Here is a 19,160-nt window from a genome sequence, read left to right as displayed (position 1 = left end):
GCCGGGTGACCTTAGGAAAACCTTGCTGGAGTTAAGGTGCTCGTTTTCATATTTTGCCTCCCGTACCAGTTGCCAGGGCAGCTGTAATAAGGAAAGGAAAAGCGCTGAAAACCCTCTGACCGGTATTCGAGGGGCTTAGAGTAAGCCCTGCGACTCTCCACACAGATGGTGGTTTAAAAAAGAAAAAAGCAAGCTGGGCTGATGCTAGAAGTGTGTTTCCATGGGAACACGGAGGTAGGGATGCTGCCTCGTACTTGACCGAATGGGAAGCTCGTTCAGGATTAGGATTAGGAAAGAAGTGGCCAGATTTCTGCTGCCATTCAGGGAGTCTTTTACACTCCTATATACAAGACTGCAGTCTTTAAAGGGCTGCACTAGCTCTACATCCACGTGTCTTTGTGTGGATTTAATAAATTTTAAAAGATATATATGCTTGCATGTAAGAGTAGGTATAAGAGTGTGTATAGTAGTGTGTATAAGAGCACATTGCCTTCAGTGATCCATGAAAACTGACTGTATAAACGAGAAACGAATGTCCACCTCTCAGTTGAAGACAAGGTATGTAGTGGTGGCCTCAGTCTCTAACAGATGCTCTGTGTAGTATGATGCTTACCCCAGCCCATTCCAGCTCTTCTAGTTCTCCAAGAGGTGATGTTGAGATTCACCAGACTGCGAAATCATACATTTGAGATCGCATGGTAATAAAAAAACAAGATAGGATAATTATTTTAAATTGTTAGTCTCCCACTGCCCCGGGAGAATTAATCTAATTGAGGTCTGATAGACATCGGTGTTATTTAAATATTACAAGAATCAGAAAATAGTTTGTGTTAGGATAAATATTTCAAAATAAACTTACTGTTTATCTTTAAATGTTTGAGATTACCATTCATCTAGTTGCAGTTCTCAAAAATCCCTATACGCTCATCTCCTGTTTTTAGGCCCTTCGTTATTCCAGCAAATTTCAAACAGTAAAAAAAGACCAAAACAAAAGGTAGAAAACAATAAAGACAAAATCCCAGAATGGAAATAGGGTTAAATATATGAACTTACATGATACAAATGTATTTGAAGAATTAGCATTTTTTTTGCTTTGACTAATTTATAACAACAAACAAGATTCAAAACCCCAAGTTTTGAAGGGAGGTGAATTCATGCCTAAAATAAAGGAATGTTGAGAAGGAGATTCTACAGTTTGCTTCCTGTCAAAAGTTGTTGACAACTGTGACAAGTTGAAAACGTGACCTGTTACTATCCCCTCTCACAAACTCCACCTAGTAGTAGGTGGATGTTCTGGTACCTACATTTCCAGCACACAGATATCTTTCTAGGCTTGAATAAATACAAGCACGTAACTCTGGCTCATCTTGCCAACACTTGTGAGTGAAGATTTTTAGGATGTGGCATTAAAAAGGCCTTGTGAAAAAATTTTCTTCCCTATTTCTAGAAACTTCTATGATTAACCGCAGGCTCAAGAGCATCCGAGCTAGGACTGAGCACACGACGCGAGTTAGGTGCGCAGGTCTGCACAGCAGCGTGAGAAGAGGAGGGAGAAAAAAAGAAAGAGCATTCATGCACGATGTTTTTGAAGCACACCTTGGCGCCTGCTTGGCTTTTGGGGGAAGCGAAGAGCCGCCAGGTGCTGCGCGGCCCCGCACACCCCGTCGCAAGGCCAGGCTCACCCCGCAACCCCCGAGGAGGGAGGTGCCCGCGGAGGCACCTGCCGGCGTTCCGCTCCTGTGGGGCGGCAGCCCCACGGCCCCTGTGGGAGGCTCTGGGCGGGGGAGACCCGGGGGGCTGGAGGCTCTCAGGTGCTTCGTGCGATAACATCAATTAACGTTAAGCTGTTTAATGCAACAGCGGGCGGCTGTGTGCCCTCCGGAGGCTGCGGGAGGGAGGGATCGGCTGCCGCTCCCCCACCTCAAAGCCGAGAGGGCCTTGCCATCGTTCTCCCCCCCCCCGCCCCGAGGGGTGCCCGGCTGGAGGCAAAGCGGCTTCGCCCGCCTGTTTTATTTTTAGCTGGCAGCTCGGCGCAGCGCGGCTCCGCCGGCGGGGCGGGCGGGGCGGCAGCCGAGGGAGGAGGAGGAGGACTGAGGCGGCAGGGCACCGGCAGAGAGAGGTTACCGCAGGCGAGCTGCAGCCAGCCGGGCTGCAGAGCGCCGCCGCCCCCGGCCCCCCTCCCCGGCGGCAGGGAGAGGCCGGCAGCGGCCTCCGGCGTCCCCCCGCTGCGGCCGCGGCTCACCTCGGGCTGGCGGCCCGGTGCCCGGTTGCTCCCTCGCCGCAGCCGCGGCGCGCCGGGGCCCTGCAGATGGCCAGTCCCGAGCTGGAGCTGGGGGAGGGCCAGCCTCCCCCCGACGCCCCGCAGCCTGAGCTGGCCTTCACCGAGGCGCAGAAGTGGATCGAGGTAAGACCGCGGGATGGCAGGGCTGCGGGCGCCTGACCCCATCGGGGCCACTCGGTGTCCTTACACCGTGTCCGTGTCCCCCCCACCCTCCCGTCCCCCCCAGCCTGGTCGCGGGGTCCGCAGGCATTTTATTCCACGCCGAGCTCTGTCCCGGCTCCCCGCCCCCGCGTTGTGGAGAAAGAGGCCGGGGCCCGCCGAGCCGCTGCCCAGCCCCCGCGCAACGTGCGCGCCTTTGGATGGACCCTTGCCTTCCCCCCCCCCCCCCCACCGCGCATCTCTTCCAAACTTAATCTCTTAATCGCATTTCCCCTCCCCGCCCGCGGCGTCGGGATGAACGGCGCGGCTGTAAACAGGGGCCGCGCAGGTGCGCGGAGCGGGCGCGTCCCCCAGCAGGTCTCCCCCTGCCCTGCTGGGGAACCCTCCGCCTTCGCGCCCTGCCAGTTCCCGCGGCCGCGCAGGTAACGCTCCGCAGTGCGCGGAGCGGCGGGCCGGCCGGCAGCGCCCGCAGGGGCGCGCACAGGGGGCCAGGGGCAGGGGTATCCCGCGGGAGACCCCCCCTGCAGCCCCTTTTGCCGTCGCTGGGCCGAGCCACCGAGAGACGCTCGGTCTGGCTCTCCGGGCAGGACAGACAGAGCTGCTGGCTGCCGTGAAATGCAGAGACGGGCAGGTGGCGGGTGAAATTTAATAGTTAAATATTTTGGCGTGTAACAATGGAGACACTTTAAATAGCTCTTCGTCTGATTGCCGCTACAGAACACGCGTGAAGGTGGTATAAACCCAGATACCAGGGTAACAGCTCTCTTCAGCTGCAGGCTTTGAATTTAATCTGCAGCTTTTAGTAAGCCTGGGTGGATTCTGTTTTCTGACAGTGGTTAGGCAAACTCCTGTTAAAATTGTTCTGACTTTAAGATTCCCTGAAGCCCTGGGAATTTCAGACTGTAATGGTTCAGTCTAATATCAGCCAGAAAGGTAATGCTGTGTCAGACTTCAGGGAATTGGCACTGACACAGTGGGCTGGCTGCTGTAGGACCAGAGGCAGAAGAACAGTGAGGAATGTGAAAAGAAGGGATTTTGTGCCAAGGAAAGGTGAGTATGCAGCCTGGAAGAGGAAAAGTGAAGTGCATATGAATGCCGGTCGTCTTGGGAAGATGAGTACGGTGGTTCCTATATAGCCTTCTGTATAGTACAGGACCAAGAGAGGGGCACATGACTCTGCCATGCATACGGTACATAAAATACCTTGTGACCGTGAGTTCTGCTGACTCCTAATGAAGCCAAGAATTCAGTGGTGAAGCAATTGTCTGCAGGTAGCGAAGCTGCCAGCAATCACTCCAGGCGTGATAGCAATTAAGGGAATATAAGTCTTCCTGTGTAAGAGCAGAAACTTCCCTCTTGGGCAGTTTATTCTGCAGTTTACTGTGACAGGAGGTCTTGTGCCTGTTCAGCGTGACCCAGGGCTCAGTGAGCAGAGTGGAAGGGCTCTTAACTCCTTGTGCCCTCCATGCAGGCCTGAGAGGTCCATGTGTACAAAGGAAGCTGCCTGTAACTTCTTGTGCTTCCTCCTTTGCTTTTTTAATCCGCTTCATGCGTGAATGACAAAGCTGTAATGTACTGTTACCATTGCCACTGTCCTCTTGCCTGCGGGTGTGCGTTGGGAGCCTGGAGCATTGCCATGGCTGTGGTGTGAGAAGGAAGCATCTGCCCTTCCAGCAGTGCCCAGAATGGATGCTCCTACTAAGAGAAAGGAGGAAGAAGCTGCCAGTGAAGCAAATGTGGCTTAATTTGCCTAACATGTTATCTTTCCTTTTAATCCCAGTTTGGCTTTAAGCTCTGGAGCATAAGGGTTATTATCTCTTCCAAAAATCTGCTCAGCATTCACTGTTCTAAGTCTGGATGGTTTGGACTGAGCGAATTATGCAGAACGTGACACGCTAGTCCAAAGTTATTGAAAAGCAACGTAAATCTTAAAAAGAAATAAAATAGGAAATTGAAGAATGTTATAGGTATCAACATTCAGTGTGCCAAGCCCCACTGATTTGGGTGAAAACCAGAAATAGGGGTCATGCTGTGTCTGGCTAGCAGGCCCATCTGCTTCAGCTGGCTCTGTAATTGTCCCTCACCAATCCATTCTTTGGCCTAGTGGAGGTTAGCAAATGTCCAGTGTGTTGTGTCTTCCAGCTCACTTCTGACCATTTAGAATGGCAAGAAGACAGGCTAGCGAGGGTGTTAGTGGTGCGAGACAGTTTAAAACCTGTCTTAGGCTGTAAAATAGTGCCATGCAACGAAATTAAAGCAGAGGTGGACAGATTGAAAACTCTGAGCTTGCTGTGCATTTTTATTTCTAACGATTGTGTGACTTGCGGGTTGGATTCTCATCTGGTTTAAATCCTCCTGTGAGCGCTGTCACCATTGTGTAGCGCTGACAGGAATCCACCCTGTGGTCTGCAGCGCATTTCTCCTCTGGTGGGGCTGGAAAGGGCGGTTGTCCTCTTTTTACAGATGGGAGCCAAGACACGAAGTGATAAATGTCTAGAGCTGCCAGGATCGAGGCACTTCCTTCCTCTGGTCCAGAGGTCTTGGGGTCTTGTCTTTACTCCTTGGGTCTGTGACCTTTCACCAGAGCAGGTCTTCTGGGTGCCAGAAGTCATCTTTTTCCTCTGCCAGTGTTACCTTAATCTGGACGCTCCAGGACGGGGGAGTCGAATTTGCACTGAAGTTTGGGTGGATCCTCGTAATAATCCTCTTGTCTTGCCCTGGAGCTCTGAACCAGTAGCACTGAGGTGTTCCCCTGAGCGGGGGAAAGGGCCAGAGCTCTGACTTACTGTGAAGTCTCCTTATACACTTAACAGTTTGTGTTTTGTAAGAGAGTATTTCGCGTGGTGATAGATTTGGTGTCATCAGTACCTTGCCGAAGGTGAGATTTTTGGAATTTTGTGGACTTCTCGCTTTGATCACAAGTCACTTTGAGTAGGAAAATGGAGTTCAGCCTTCCATACATATTTAATTTTGCATAAATACCAACCATGCTTCCCTCTGTGTAACAGTAAACCAATCCCATTAGTTTAGTTTAGTTTGGCATATGCTACTTAAGTGAAGAATGCCCTCTTAATGATAAAATGAACTGTATTAGTAGCACTCGGAGGAATTAAAACAAAGGCACCAAATGAAAAACCCTGGGAGAGCGCTACATCAATCTGCATTATTAAAGGTGTGGTATCTCATTTCAATTAATGCATCTCAGTTTCGCTGAAAGACTCTATCAACCTTGTGAAGCGTAGTGGGTTACTACAGCAAAATAACAAATCTAATTTAATCTAATGGCCTGTAATTTTAAAATGTCAAGGTTCTCTGTATGTGTGTTTAAACTAGAATAACTGATGGTTGAAAGAACATCTGTATAAACAGAGTTATTCTAGCTGCAAAGTTTCATAGAGAGTAATACAGTAATAAAGTCGCATTTAATACTGGTGTAACTCCTAAGGGTGTAGTTATCTCATCACACCTCCTAGCCTTGCCTCATTAATATGCGCTCGTCATTGTTGAGACTTGGTTCAATTAGGGATGGCTTTTCCGTAGACTTATATTCCTTAGAAACTTTGCCAGCTGATAAGAATGCTTCCTTTATAGTTGTAATAATAAACAAGTCATGTTTTTCTGTCCTCTATGGTCAGCGCTTGACTTTGCTATTCCCTCTAGATGTGTATAGGCTAAGACCCATCAACTTCAAATGAGTTTGCTACTTTTCTCATATATATGATATATATTCTGATATGGTATTCTCAGATATGATATCTGAGATATCATATAGATATGATATACATTTCTCATATATACACACACACATATATATTCCCTTCAAAAATTCAATTGTTAAGCAGAAATTTGCCAGCCAGAGGGCTTTGGGGGTGTGTGTGTTATTTTCTTTTTTGCTTCTAGCAGAACACTTGCCTCTGTTAGATTTCCATATTGAAGGTGGCAGTTTTGAGTTGGTAACAGTGGTGCCGTGTCCTAGAGAAGCGGTGGGGCCAGGTGTATTTCTGAGTGCTTCTGGATGTGTCACATCGTACAGCGGAATAGGCACACCATTTCTGCACCACCGTCTCTGTGAAAGAGCATGGGGCGTATAAAACCAGGAAAGTGACTCGTGCGAATAAACTTCATTTGACTGTCTTGTGCTAGGAGTCTGGAAACAAGAGTGCGAGAGGGCTGAGGCTTATGTCTCCCACTGCAGAAATGTAACTTCAGGGGAGATGAAGGTAGTTAACTGACAAAATCTTGTCTACTTGGTGAAGGGACTTGATTGGAAAATCTGCTGTGGGGGTCTGGAACTTGAGGAATACACAAGTTTGTTTATACGACCTTCAAAATGTGGAGTCACATGAAGTGGGGTGCCCTGACTTTGAGGAACATCAGAGATAAAGCTTTTTCAATGAAAATTATTGATTAAGCTGATTCACAGATTATATCGGTAACCTGTGTGCCACAGGAGTGTTTGTATTTGCAAATACGTGTAGAGATCTACTTCTCCTTTCCTTTGAAGCTGATTTTAAGGTCCTTGGATGTTGATAGAGTTCCTAGAATGGTGGTGCCTCTAGCCGGGCTGGGACCCTCGGGTGCTACTGCAGTCTTGCTGTTACTTGGCTAGGAATGGATCAAATTCAACAAACATTTTCTTCAGTGAGTAGTTCCAGAGAAGTCAATCTCACTGCCTGTGAGAGTATTTGAATACAACCATGCAGAATGATGCACTAAGATTTAAGACTGCATGGTTTTATTAATCAATTATTGTAAGAAAGTTGTTGAATTAGCCTCCAAGCAGTGCCCTACAGTTGAAATTTCTCAGTGTTTAGCCTGTCTGTCTTTTTTTTTTATTTTTTCTTCTGCTGGAAGAGTGTCTTGCCTACTTTACATAATGTATTGGGAATTAATTTATTGAAGTGAGCAAGTGTATTCTCAGACTAGAAGAAACTTAACGTGAATGGCTTAGACAAGTTGTCTGATTTGCGGACAGCTGAAGTTCGGCCAGATGAATCCTTCCCACAGTATCTTGACCACGAGGAGTCAAAAGGTGTGTGGCTGGCTTCTGATCTTAGATGGATGTGAATGCAGAATAACTTCACCGTGTCTACAGTGACTGGACTTGGAGATGAGTTCTTCACTGCCATCTCTGCATCTCCTCCTGGGCAGCATTTAGGGACTGCAGACAGGGCAGATGGGATGCTCTTCATTCTGGCCAAGTTAGTCATTCAGTGGAATGGAAACTCAGTTGATTTAAAGGGGGTAGAAGAACCCGCCCAAATTCTCTGACCCTGTCAGACTACCACCTTCTAGAAATTTTTTCCACTCCCAGCTGCCTGGCAGCCAGCCTCCTGTCCTGTATACATGGACACAATTCCTTTGTCATGAGATCCCTTTAAGCCATGTTACAAGTAGCGCTTGGCACAGGGGTGAGTATAATCAGAACAACAATACTATTGATAAAGGGATAATGTCAGGAAATGCAGGACTGAGCTGTTAATTGTCTTAAAACTGAATTAATTTCTCCTTTCAGTACTAAAATTTTAAAACAAGTAAAAGATCTGCCCTTAACACCAGAGTCTGGAATGCGGTTATGCAATTAGTGGTGAAGATCAGTTAACGCAGCTATGTAACCTCATTCCACTTGTTCTGCTAGTGTTAACCACATTTTTAATTATTATTTTTTCAAAGGAAAGTATTGGGCCTCTAGAAAGGAAGGTGGCATCTTTTCCCAAGTATGGAGAATAAATAGCAGATTGATACAGCAGAATTGTTTTCTAGCTTCTAGAATGTGTTGGCCAATCTGGGAAGTGTTACTCTACCACAGGTTGTGAAAACTGTACTACTTTTTATTTGGAAAAGCTACTGGTCTAAAAGCTTTTAATCCGTGGATGAACACCTCTGTGTATTGGTTCTCTGCAAGCATCCCAACAAGAACAGTTTTGGAACGGTGATGCAGAAAAAGCAAGAGTTATTGGGGTGAAAAGTGTCACTTAAGAGGACAGCTGCATAGGGGGAAGGTATGAACGTTTTGGCATGCAGACCCTGAAGATCTAAGCTTTCTCTCCTTCTCCTTCCAATATATTGTTTAAAGAAGAAAGTACTGTCTTTCCTTGCCCCACTCAGTCCCTTAGATCACAGTGATGACAACAGCTACTGCGGCACCAATAACACGACGTCAGAATTGATGGCTGAAACTTCTCCCAGCGATGTTAATCGCTGCCTCGGGTGGAAGGGCTGCAGCGCGTGTCCTCAGGACAACCTTGTGAGAATGTGGAGAACTACAACACACCCCAGCTTAAAATGAAAAGGAACCCTGCCTGTTAATGGCCTTTTATTTTATAAACAGCATAAATATACTCCCTGTACCTGGGACAGGGTGGGGAGCGACTGCTGGAAAGGACCTGGGGGGACCTGTGGGACAACAGGCTGGGCGTGAATCTGCAGTGTCCCGGCAGCAGGAGAGGTTAGCCCTTCATGGTTACTCTGGAGCTGGCGGATTAATGGAAGTGGTTGTTTGCTTCTGCTTGGTGCTTGCTAGGTCACGCCTGAAATACTGCTTCCAGTTTCGGGGCCCAGAGCGCGGGAGGGACATTGGTAAGCTGCAGGGAGCTGGGCAGGGGCCCCCGGGCTGGGTGGGGCTGGAGGACTGGCCCTGAGAGGGTGACAGAGCTGGGCTTCTTCAGGAGAGGTGGCTTTGTGGTGACATGGCAGCAGCCCGCAGTACCTGCGGGCAGGTTTCAGAGAGGACGAAGCCGGGCACTTCAGAGGTACGTAGCAGGAGGGCGAGATATTTGTTGTAAACTGAAATAGGGAAGGCTTTGACCTGGCATAAGAAGTTTCTTCACCACAAGGCCAGTTGAGCCTTTGATGCAGGTTGCCCAGAGAGGCTGGGAGATAGCCATCCCTAGCAGATTTCATGCCTGACTGGACAAAGCTGGAAACAGCCTGGTCAGACCTGAGAGCTGCCCTTGCATGGAGCAGGAGGTTGGACTAGAGACCCTTCGAGGCCCCTACCAACATGAATTATCCTGTGCATCTATGACTTCTTGACAGTGGGTTAGTGAACATCACTTGATTTTCTTTTTAATGCTACTTTATTGGCTGCTTATATTATTGTAGTGCTTAAGAGCCTGTTTATGCGAACAAAATCCTTCTCTACACAAAAGCAAAACTCCTATGGCTTATGGCAGGCATTTTCAGGGTATGCTACTGAGTTTGCTTTCTAGAAACTCCTCAAGGCATCGTAAAACATGTTTGGCTTCCAATCTAACTATTTTTGCTAAACAAGTTTTATTTTAGAAAACTGTAAATATGACTGATTTCCTTGGTTTGATGAGGGTTTTTTGTTATTTAATTCATTGTGCGCTACTATAATTGACCAATAAGGAATTGAAATTTTCCCTTGCTTTTCGGATCTTGAGAATTTAGATGCCAAGTCCTTAAGTTTTTTGTTTGTGGTGTTAGTTGGTTATAAGTATGCTCTACCTTGATAATCACTCTGCTCGGTTCTAGTATAACTTGCTACTGTTAACTACTTTTTTTATTGTATGTGTGTATTGTATGATTATTGCTAGTAAGTGTTACCTTAGCAGAATGGCTAGCTTAATAATAGAGTTAATAATAGAACTTGCATCCGATGTTAAAATTGACTTAAAATAGTCTAGTGACTTCTTGGTTGCTGAGGAAAGGAGAAAATCTGCTCTGTTTGCCCATTTGAAGAGAAACCCTATTTTGCTGGTTTCTGCTGTTTTGAGGTCTCATGCCTGTTATCAAAGACAGCTTGATTGTGGGATCAACTTTGACAAGCTAAGATTTTGAAAAATAATACTGCTGTGGCTTCTTGGCTCTGGCGTCGCTGTCAGTGATTCACGGAGCACTTCACAGGCTGAGGATCCGTGTGGTGGAGGCAGGGGAAGCAATTCTTTAATTCTGCTTTGTATGGCTGAATGAGTAAGGTAGGAGGGAAATGCTCTTTATTATTCTCTCCTTCACAGAGCTTTCTCCATGATCCTGGTTCATGCTGGAAATAAGACAGGGATTTTTGCACTGTGTGATCCCACAGTGAGTTTTAGGGACAGCATGAAAGAAAAAATTCTCCGTGATGTCTTTTCCCTATGCTATTCCAACCTCCAAAGTCTCTCTACCTCCATCTGACCTTTCCATGGACTGGAAGAATCCCAGCCCTACGGCTGCCTACAAGCTGTAGGGAAAGGAGCTGTGCATACTCTATGTAGTGCAAAAAAACCAGGAGTCCTCATCCTGAGACCGTAAATAATTCCTTATTATTGCCTTTCCTGCAGGCCTTAGTAGATCCCAGTACGGTATTGCAGTCGTGCGCAATCAAGTCTCCGGCTGGATTGAAGTACCATTTAAAAGATAAATTAGGCTGTTACCTGCCCTCTGTTCCTCAGATCATACGTCGCTGTGATTCAGGTTGCTCTCACAAACAGTGAGGGGCTGAAAGCTGTAGAAAGATTAATACACAAGAGTTCCCAAAATTTATTTTAGATCTGATACATTCAGCAGAAGCGCAGGTCAAGGGCTTTAACATACGGTATTGTCCTATGTCTTATGGCACTGCATCATGTGAAGTCCTTTACACAGGGTGGGACTCTTGGAAGGAGAAGTCGTGAACTGAAGATGAAGGAAAGAATATCCTCCAGTATTGGAACTTTCCGTTTTCAGAGTGGCAGCAAAAAGCTCCAAATGACCTTTCCAATGAAACCAGAAGGCCAAGAAACTCGGATGAATTTGTACTTCAAGAGCGGGCCACAGACTGGCACAAAGTTGTGACCTTTGCTCTGACTTGAGAAGCACGGTCTCGCGTGCGCGTAAGCGGAGGCTGATGCCCGTGAATAACCGATTTCAAGTGGGAGCAGAATGGCTGGAGGGCAGGGGGCTGAGGTCGAAATCTCCTTGTGGTGCTTTGCTTTGCAAGCACTGGTTTCCAGGAAATGCATGGAGCTACGTTATGCTGTCGTATCGCAACGGAAGATTGTGGCTGTGGTGGAATTTAGAGGTCTTGCTATGTCATCTTAAAACAAATGTAACCCCCAAATCCTATCGCTTTAGTCTTCAGTTGCCTATAAATATTCTAGGAAATGATGGAACTCATAAGGATAATGATTTAATTTCTTGAATATTAGTGGTGCATGCTGAATACCTGATACGGGTGTATTGGACACTCCCCTCCAACTCTCCCCGGACAAACTCTGGAAATCCTTCATCCAAATGTCTGCTAATCTAGAAAATTCTTAAATAGGAGATTTGTTTTTCTTCAGTCTGCTGTCAGAGAAAGGAAGCTTCAGTGTCTGAGGAAAAGCACTGAAGTCTTTCCCTCCATATTTTTTTTGCATGATTCCTTGTTTTAAGTATTATTAACTGCTTGCCTTTGTTAACAGTATTTCTTGTATTTTCCAATTATTTTTTTCCAACTTGAAAAGGAGCCATGGTGTGTTAGCTGAAGTCTGGTATTTGGCAGTAAGCATTTTCTGACCGGGTTTGGGGAAGGGCGGGAGGAATGAGGAGAGGCAGAAGCAACCGCCTGGTGTCTGTCAGACAGGCGTGGGCAGGGATGCCCAGTGTGCCAGGGCATTCAGCGCTGAATCCCTTGGCTCTGCTGCCGTGCGGTTGTTGCGATTCGTGTCAGTGGGCTAACTTGCATGTATTGCTTCAACCAAAACAACTCTGGGAATTTTCTTTCAGTCTAGAAGCATGGCTGTAAATATGTAATCTAAACAGAAAAAGAATGACAGCGACTGTGTAAGTGTGTTTTCTGTTTATCGTTTTCCTGATTCTGATGAATTCCGTTTTTAAACTGGTGGTTTGGAAAAAGGAAAGTCCCGATTTGGAGGCATGCGTGTGTGGTGTCTGTCTTCTGACAGTGTTTGGATCGATTAAAGATAGCCAAGAAAATAAACTGTTTTCCAGAAAAATTACGCTGGCAAGAAAAAGGTGTCAGAGTCAGTGAGTCATAAAGGTGACTCTCTCCTGAGTTGAAAGAAATGATCTAAAAGCTTAGCCTAACATCCTACCCCTCCCAAAACCAGTTTTTATTTCGACAAGAGGGCCTTCAGTTTTGGAATAACTTGAAAAAAACTCATAAATCAACAAAGTTCAAGCAACTTAAATGATCCTTTATTAGAAACAGCTTGCCTTCTCTAAAGAGAAGCAAAAATACCCTCAAAACATTTTAATTGTGAACATGCAGCTCTTCAGTCTTGCTGGGGCCTTATTTTCTCCTTCCCTCGGATCAGTGCCACTCTACCCGTGTCGCTCCTCTGCCGAGGGTGCTGGACTGATGGGTGCTTTCTGTCAAGGTGGGTACTTCTGCCCGCTGGAGGGACGGGCTGTAGGCAGCGTTACACTGTTCTCTTGGGGTGGCCGCTTCCGAAAGCGGAGGTGGCGGCCGTTGCGTGGTGGTTCCAGCGCCGGCGGCCGTTGCATTGCGGTTCCTGGCATCCAGAGCCTCTTAGATTGGCACAGCGCAGCTGAGTGTTTAGATATTCCCTGTGGGGAGATGAGTTGTAAAGGGAGCAGGGTGTTAAAAATAAAGCCGGCGAAGCTGCAAAGTAATTTCACCTCCCTCGCTTATCTTTCGATGATTATTTTCTCCCCAGTTAGATTTCCAGCGGTTCATTTAGTATGGGTGCTCTTCAAAGATGAACATCAAACTGGATTTATTCCAGCCTCACATACAAAGGATGCACTGCAGTCGGTGCTAGAGCCGTCTCAGAGTATCCTAAACAAAAAGATGCATACTTTAATTTAAAAATGCATCTCAGTAATAAATGCTTTGCTACTTCATTCCTTTCCCTCATTTTGCTTCTTGTGAGTAGCTTCAGGGGAGAAAGTAAGCAAAGCTGTTGTAGATAGCTGTGGGATAATTTAATGAAAATTCACAGGGGTAACTCTGAGGTGACATTCCAGTGAGATTTAAGAGAAAACTTGTCTACCAGTGCTTGTGGGATTTTACTCATTAATTTCCGTTCAATGTAGTTTGCTAGTGTCTCTGATGTAGCACTGCCGAATAATAGTTTTAATTCTTTACTTTTTTATTTTTGGATTTCAACCAAGACTCTTGAGTGCATATTCTGGTTATAGGCAGATCTGGTGTTTGTGGTTTTTCCTGTCCCCCTCAATATTTGTTATTTTTGCAGTGCAGCGCTTAATTCTCCAGTGCCATAGTGGGTTTTCTTTTTCATTTTGGAATTGTGTGGAGAAAACTCGCATTTCAGCTTCCCACGTTAAGGGCCTTGAAATCAATAGATCAAAGCCAGAGCAGGCTTCTTGGAAGTGGTACAATCTCAAACTGTGTTGAAAGCTTTTGTTTTCTGCCTTCTTCCTGTCTCTTGGTATCTCCCAAGAGAAGGAAGAGCGTAAGGGGGATCTCTGCGTAGGGAAAGGGGAGTATCCTGTCACTGTATGCTTGGGGTACAGGGCTACACGACTAGGAGGAGCTGACTTCCAGAAGTAGCAGTGGTGGCAGCAGCCTTTGTACAGGATGGGGAGCTCCAATTTGAAGCATCAGTGTTTTTTGCAGCTTGATCTGGGCTCCAGTGTACTCCCAGGAAATAGGTGCTGTTGGAAAAAGTGCTAGTGGAGAAGGGGCTGTCAGTGTTCACTATGGGCAGTGAGCATTTTCCAATGTGCGCAACCTTAGCCAGGTTGAGGTTTTCTTTTAGGACTGAGAGGCAGAAGGTGGGCATCTCATAGACCAACAAGTATGGAGAGAGCATAACATAAGCTCCTATTTTTGTATTTGGTCAGCAGAGAGAGGGCTTTAGATTTAGAACTGCAGCTGTGTGCAAGGTATAAGTGGTTGGTGAAGCAAATGTGATAGTCAACAAAGTTGAGATGCCTGTGCATGTCAACAACTCTTGCTGGTACTCCATGTTTACTTCAAGTATGAAGAAAAGCTTTCATGTCTTCAACAAAAAGCAGGTTAGAAAAATGGCTCTTCTACAATGTAAAAAGCTTCTGGCAAGGGGAGAAGGTGACTCCAACTGTGTACGCTTGTGTCCTGTGTTGTCTGGAGGTGTATCATAGCAGATTTCCTTAGGACAACGGCATGAGATGAGAAGAGCTGCTGTCTGACAATTCCTCCACAACCAATTGCATTAATGGATTGCCATGAATGTGTCTTGTGAACAACTGAGCCTGAAGCAGTGTGTTTTGGCCTGTGCACTTGTCCTATTCCTCAGAGCTGTGAGTTCTTCCTGCCAGAAGTCTAATGAGGCTGTTGGAGGGGAGGAGCACATTTGGGTATGTCTAGAGTGTAGTAACTATAGCTCTTTCACTCCCAGTGCAGTGACAGATTATTTGGCCTAATACAACTGGGAGAATTATGACTTTGTTCTTGCTAGTAAAGCAGAATGCTTCTTTCTTCCTCATCAACAGCCCATCAGACTTCAAAACTGACTTGTGATTGACTAGAGGGCTTTGGGCCACTTCACTTGCCATTTGCATGGGCAAGGTTGTGGGGTTTTGTTGTCTGTAAATGACTGCCCAGTGATCCATCTGTTAGTACAGAGCAGTATAGGTGACAAAAAGCAGTCGAGGCATCTGTCATGTGGGTGCTGCCAGCTGTCTGCATCCTATGTGCCCTAAGTGCTTTAAATATCTTTATGTAGGAGAATGGCTACTACAAACTCACTTATGTAATCTATGCATAGCTGGTCATTCATCCTCCTTGTATCTTAATATGTTCTGGTGCATATAGCTTCAAGGTTTTTCTTCTAATCTTGTTCCTGGGTTTCTGCATGGGTGCTTCTTTTTAGCAGTGTCTGAAGGTCTGATAAAGCTGCATTGCCACTTCAAGCACTATCATAGGAACCAGAGTATATTTCTTAGGTAAGAAATGCAGTATCTCTTATTTCCTGTGCTGTAAGTTGGAGGTCAACCAAGTGGGTAAAGTCTTAGCTCAGAGCAACTGCTGTGCCTTGAGCTTCTGATTAAGTCATCTGAAATTACCTTATCCCATCTCACTATTTGGACAAGCCAGTCTAAATATGATGCAGAGAAACAAAAGTTTAAGAAACTTGGTTGAGAGAAGGGATGAGATGAGGAGTATCAGAGTCTGGATAGAGAGCATCATAGAATCATTTAGGTTGGAAAAGACCTTTTAAGTCCATCAAGTCTAGTCATTAAGCTAGCACTGCCAAGTCTACCACTAAACCATGTCCCTAAGTACCATGTCTATATGTCTTCTAAATGCTTCCAGGGATGGTGACTCAACCACCTCCCTGGGCAGCCTGTTCCAATGCTTGACAACACTTTCAGCCAAGAAAATTTTCCTAATATCCAATCTAAACCTCCCCTGGTGCAACTTGAGGCTGCTTCCTCGCATCCTATTTTTGCTACTTGAGAGAAGAGACCAACACCCACCTTGCTACCATCTCCTTTCAGGGAGCTGTAGGGAGCAATAAGGTTTTCCCTCAGCCTCCTCTTCTCCAGGCTAAACAACCAGAGTTCCCTCAGCTGCCACTATTAAGACTATCCAGACCCCTCACCAGCTTTGTTGCCCTTCTCTGGACACGCTTCATCAACTCAGTGTCTTTCTTGTAGTGAGGGGCCCAAAACTGAACACAGTATTTGAGGTGCAGCCTCACCAGTGCTGAGTATGGGGGCACAATTACTTCCCTACTCCTGCTGGCCACACTATTTCTGGTACGAGCCAATGGAGCATAAAGATGTTATTGGCCTTCTTAACCACCTGGGCACACTGTTGGCTCATACTCAGCCAGCTGTTGACCGCCAGCCACAAGTCCTTGTCTGCGGGGCAGCTCTCCAGCCACCCTTCCCCAAGCCTGTAGCGTTGCCTGGGGTTGTTGTGACCCAAGTGTGGGACCTGGCACTTGACCTTGTTGAACCTCATATAGCTGGCCTTGGCCCATTGATCCAGCCTGGCCAGATCTTTCTGTAAAGCTTTCCTGCCCTCGAGCAGATCAACACTCCTGCCCAAGCATATCAGTATTAAAGACTGAGGCAAAGAAAGCATTAAATACCTCAGCCTTTTCGTCATCCTTTGTCACTATGTTTTGCCCCACATCCAATAAAGGATGGAGAGTCTCCTTAGCTCTCCTTTTGTGGCTAATGCATTTATAGAAGCATTTTTTATTGTCTTTTACCGCAGTAGCCAGATTAAGTTCTAGTTGGGCTTTGGCCCTTCTAATTTTCTCCCTGCATAACCTCATGACATCCTTGTGGTCCTCCCGAGTTGCCTGTCCCTTCTTCCAAAGGTCATAAACTCTCCTTTTTTTCCTGAGTTCCAGCCAAAGCGCTCTCTTTAGCCAGGCCCACCTTCTTCCCTGCCAGTTCATCTTTCAGCACAGGGGGACCTCCTGCTCCTGTGCCTTTAAGATTTCCTTCATGAAGAATGTCCAGCCTTCCTGGACTCCTTTGCCCTTCAGGACTGCCTCCCAAGGGACTCTGTCAACTGGTCTCCTAAACAGGCTGGAGTCTGTCCCCTGGAAGTCCAAGGTAGCAGTTCTGTTGACATCCCCTTCTTACTTGCCCAAGAATCTCAAACTACCATTTTGTGATCACTATGCCCATCAAGAGAATGCACCCTGAAGCATAGGTGCTTCAGACAATATAAGCTAGATCAGGCATTTCTAATCCACTGTAAAGTTTTGGAAAAAAAATTTTTTTTTTCCTCTGGGGTGTCCTGGTTGGAGTCAGGGTCATGATGCAGGGGAGATGCAGCTCCTTCTACTGGAAATGTATGATAGCAATTTTGCCTTCAGTCAGCTGCTCAGCAGAGCCTGATAGAGCTTCGCTGGTACATTGTTTCTGTGAAGTTTTTCTTCAACAGTTCTGCGCTAGCATTTGATACCCCTTTCCACCTCAGTGGGAAGTGAGAAGCACTGAGTACAGATAGGTACTGACTTGTCACATCTTCCATTTGGAAGAGACTTGGGTCAAATTCATTCTGGAGTTACACTGCTGTGTTTCTGAAGAGAACTGTTGCTTCTTTCCTTTGCTGCTTTTGTCTTCCTCCTTCATACTCCCATTTTTAAGGTAGAAGGTGGTGGTGGTGGCGGTGGCAGATGTTAGTGAAACTGTGGTGTTGACTCCTGCTCTTTGCTTTGAAGTTGGGCTCAACATACTGCTTTCCAGCTCTAGGCAGTTGTTCCTCTAGTCAACTTGAGCAGCATTTCATCCTGACAGCTGTTTTGCTGACATTATTCCCAGTTAGATGATTCATTGGGATTAAGGGCTTTCTGTGCCAGAACTCTTTGCTGGGAATGTGCTGTCATTTGGCAGACCCATTAAACCAGTAATTCTATAGTGTTTAAAATTGTTAATTTGCCCTGCATCCTTCATATTTGGAGTTCCAGCTTAATTGCAATGGGCAAAAAGTAAAGACTTACCATAAATACTTCTGTTTTTCTACCTTTTTCCCTCCACTGCAATATTTTTCAAGCCAAACCCTTAAAAGCCAGACTTTGCTCAGCTTTGCTTGTTCTTGGGGTGCCACAGGTACCATGTGTGTGCTTGGGACTCTGCATACAACTTGTTCCTTGAACACTTAGTGAAGGCAGTAAGCAACAAGAAGGTGTCTTTCAGCCTGTGTTTGTATTCTTCACTCCATGAAGATGATTATTGCAGTTTCCAAATTTGGTCACATGTAGCACAGTCTTGGGAAGAGTGTTCTTGTAATGGTGGTGATGTTGGCAGTGGTGCCAGTGCCTTCTGCCAGTGCTGAAGGTGCAGGTGGTGTCCCTCCAACCTGGTGTTGTCCTCTCTTGTGGAGGTTGCAACAGTGGTTCTTGTCAGCACAGTTGGGCTGGGTGTAGGTAGAGGACAGTGCTTTCTGATTTAGGGACACTTGGTGCTTGAATGGCCATTCTTTTTGCTTCTCTGCTGCTTGGCAGTCATCTGGAAGTAACTTGTGTCTTATGGTTTGGTAGCTCCAGTTTTAAGCTAATGCATGAGCATTCCTCCTGTAACTAAAATGAAGAATCAGTTCTATTTTGGATCTGTAGCTTAGTTTGTCCTGGCACTGATCCGGGCTGGATGAAGAGGCTTTGTTTCCTTACACAGGGTGTTTTGCTGCCGATAAGGAGGTAAAGGAAGAACTCTGGGGTGTGTGCTCTTACCACATCTGTTTCTTTTCTAATACATTTCTCACTGGCCTTGGGTCTCGTGCATGATGAAGAGATTGTTAAGCATATGTATTGGTCTCTCATGGTCTGCATCTGACTTCAGCTCCAGTGACACCTATTCACACATTGTGTCTGTAATGTTCAGTGCAATTCTAGAAACAATTGTGATAACCCCTTAATTTTTATCATATCCATACCCTTCCCCTAGTCTCATCAATTTGTTCTGATTTATCCTGCTGCCAGAGCACACTGAATGAATTTGATCTGCTTCTGGTGAGCAGCTCTCTTGTGGGCTAGCCATGGGTGTGAAAGGAGAAAGACAAAGGTGGCTTTCGTTACTAGAAAGAAGAAAGCCATAAATAGAAGGGCAAAAGAACGGACATCCCTTTCAACAGGAGGTAAATTTCCAATATGCTGTTCAGCTGATATGTGCTGTATTTTTGGACTTGACTGACTTAGGTCTAAGATGTTGCCAATTTCAGATACCAGCCCTTTTTATATTTGGAAAATATTTGGAAATGTAGGTATGTGTTTGTGAGTATGATCTGACACAACAGAATTCTGTCTCTAGAATGAGAGAATAATATTAAAGCCTATTAAAAAAGTCCTGCTACCATGTCTGTAAT

At 46.0% G+C, this 19,160-nt stretch overlaps 1 protein-coding gene across 1 annotated transcript in view; it reads left to right on the top strand.

The window, feature by feature from the left end:
• Positions 1-1,457: 1,457 nt before the first annotated feature.
• The window catches only part of LIMCH1 (LIM and calponin homology domains 1), a gene marked incomplete at its 3' end in the record, with an annotated part of 179,280 nt that continues 161,577 nt past the window's right edge, over positions 1,458-19,160 (top strand). The window contains exon 1 of the mRNA XM_081999459.1: positions 1,458-2,404. Coding sequence (XP_081855585.1) covers positions 2,309-2,404 — 96 coding nt within the window. The 5' untranslated portion in view covers positions 1,458-2,308. The remainder of the gene's footprint in view (positions 2,405-19,160) is intronic.

The sequence above is a fragment of the Phaethon aethereus genome (assembly GCF_964289735.1).
Source record: "Phaethon aethereus genome assembly, chromosome: 4".
Classification (NCBI taxonomy): Eukaryota; Metazoa; Chordata; class Aves; order Phaethontiformes; family Phaethontidae; genus Phaethon; species Phaethon aethereus.
Note: the sequence above shows the minus strand (reverse complement) of the source record. Positions and strands in the feature narration are given on the sequence as shown.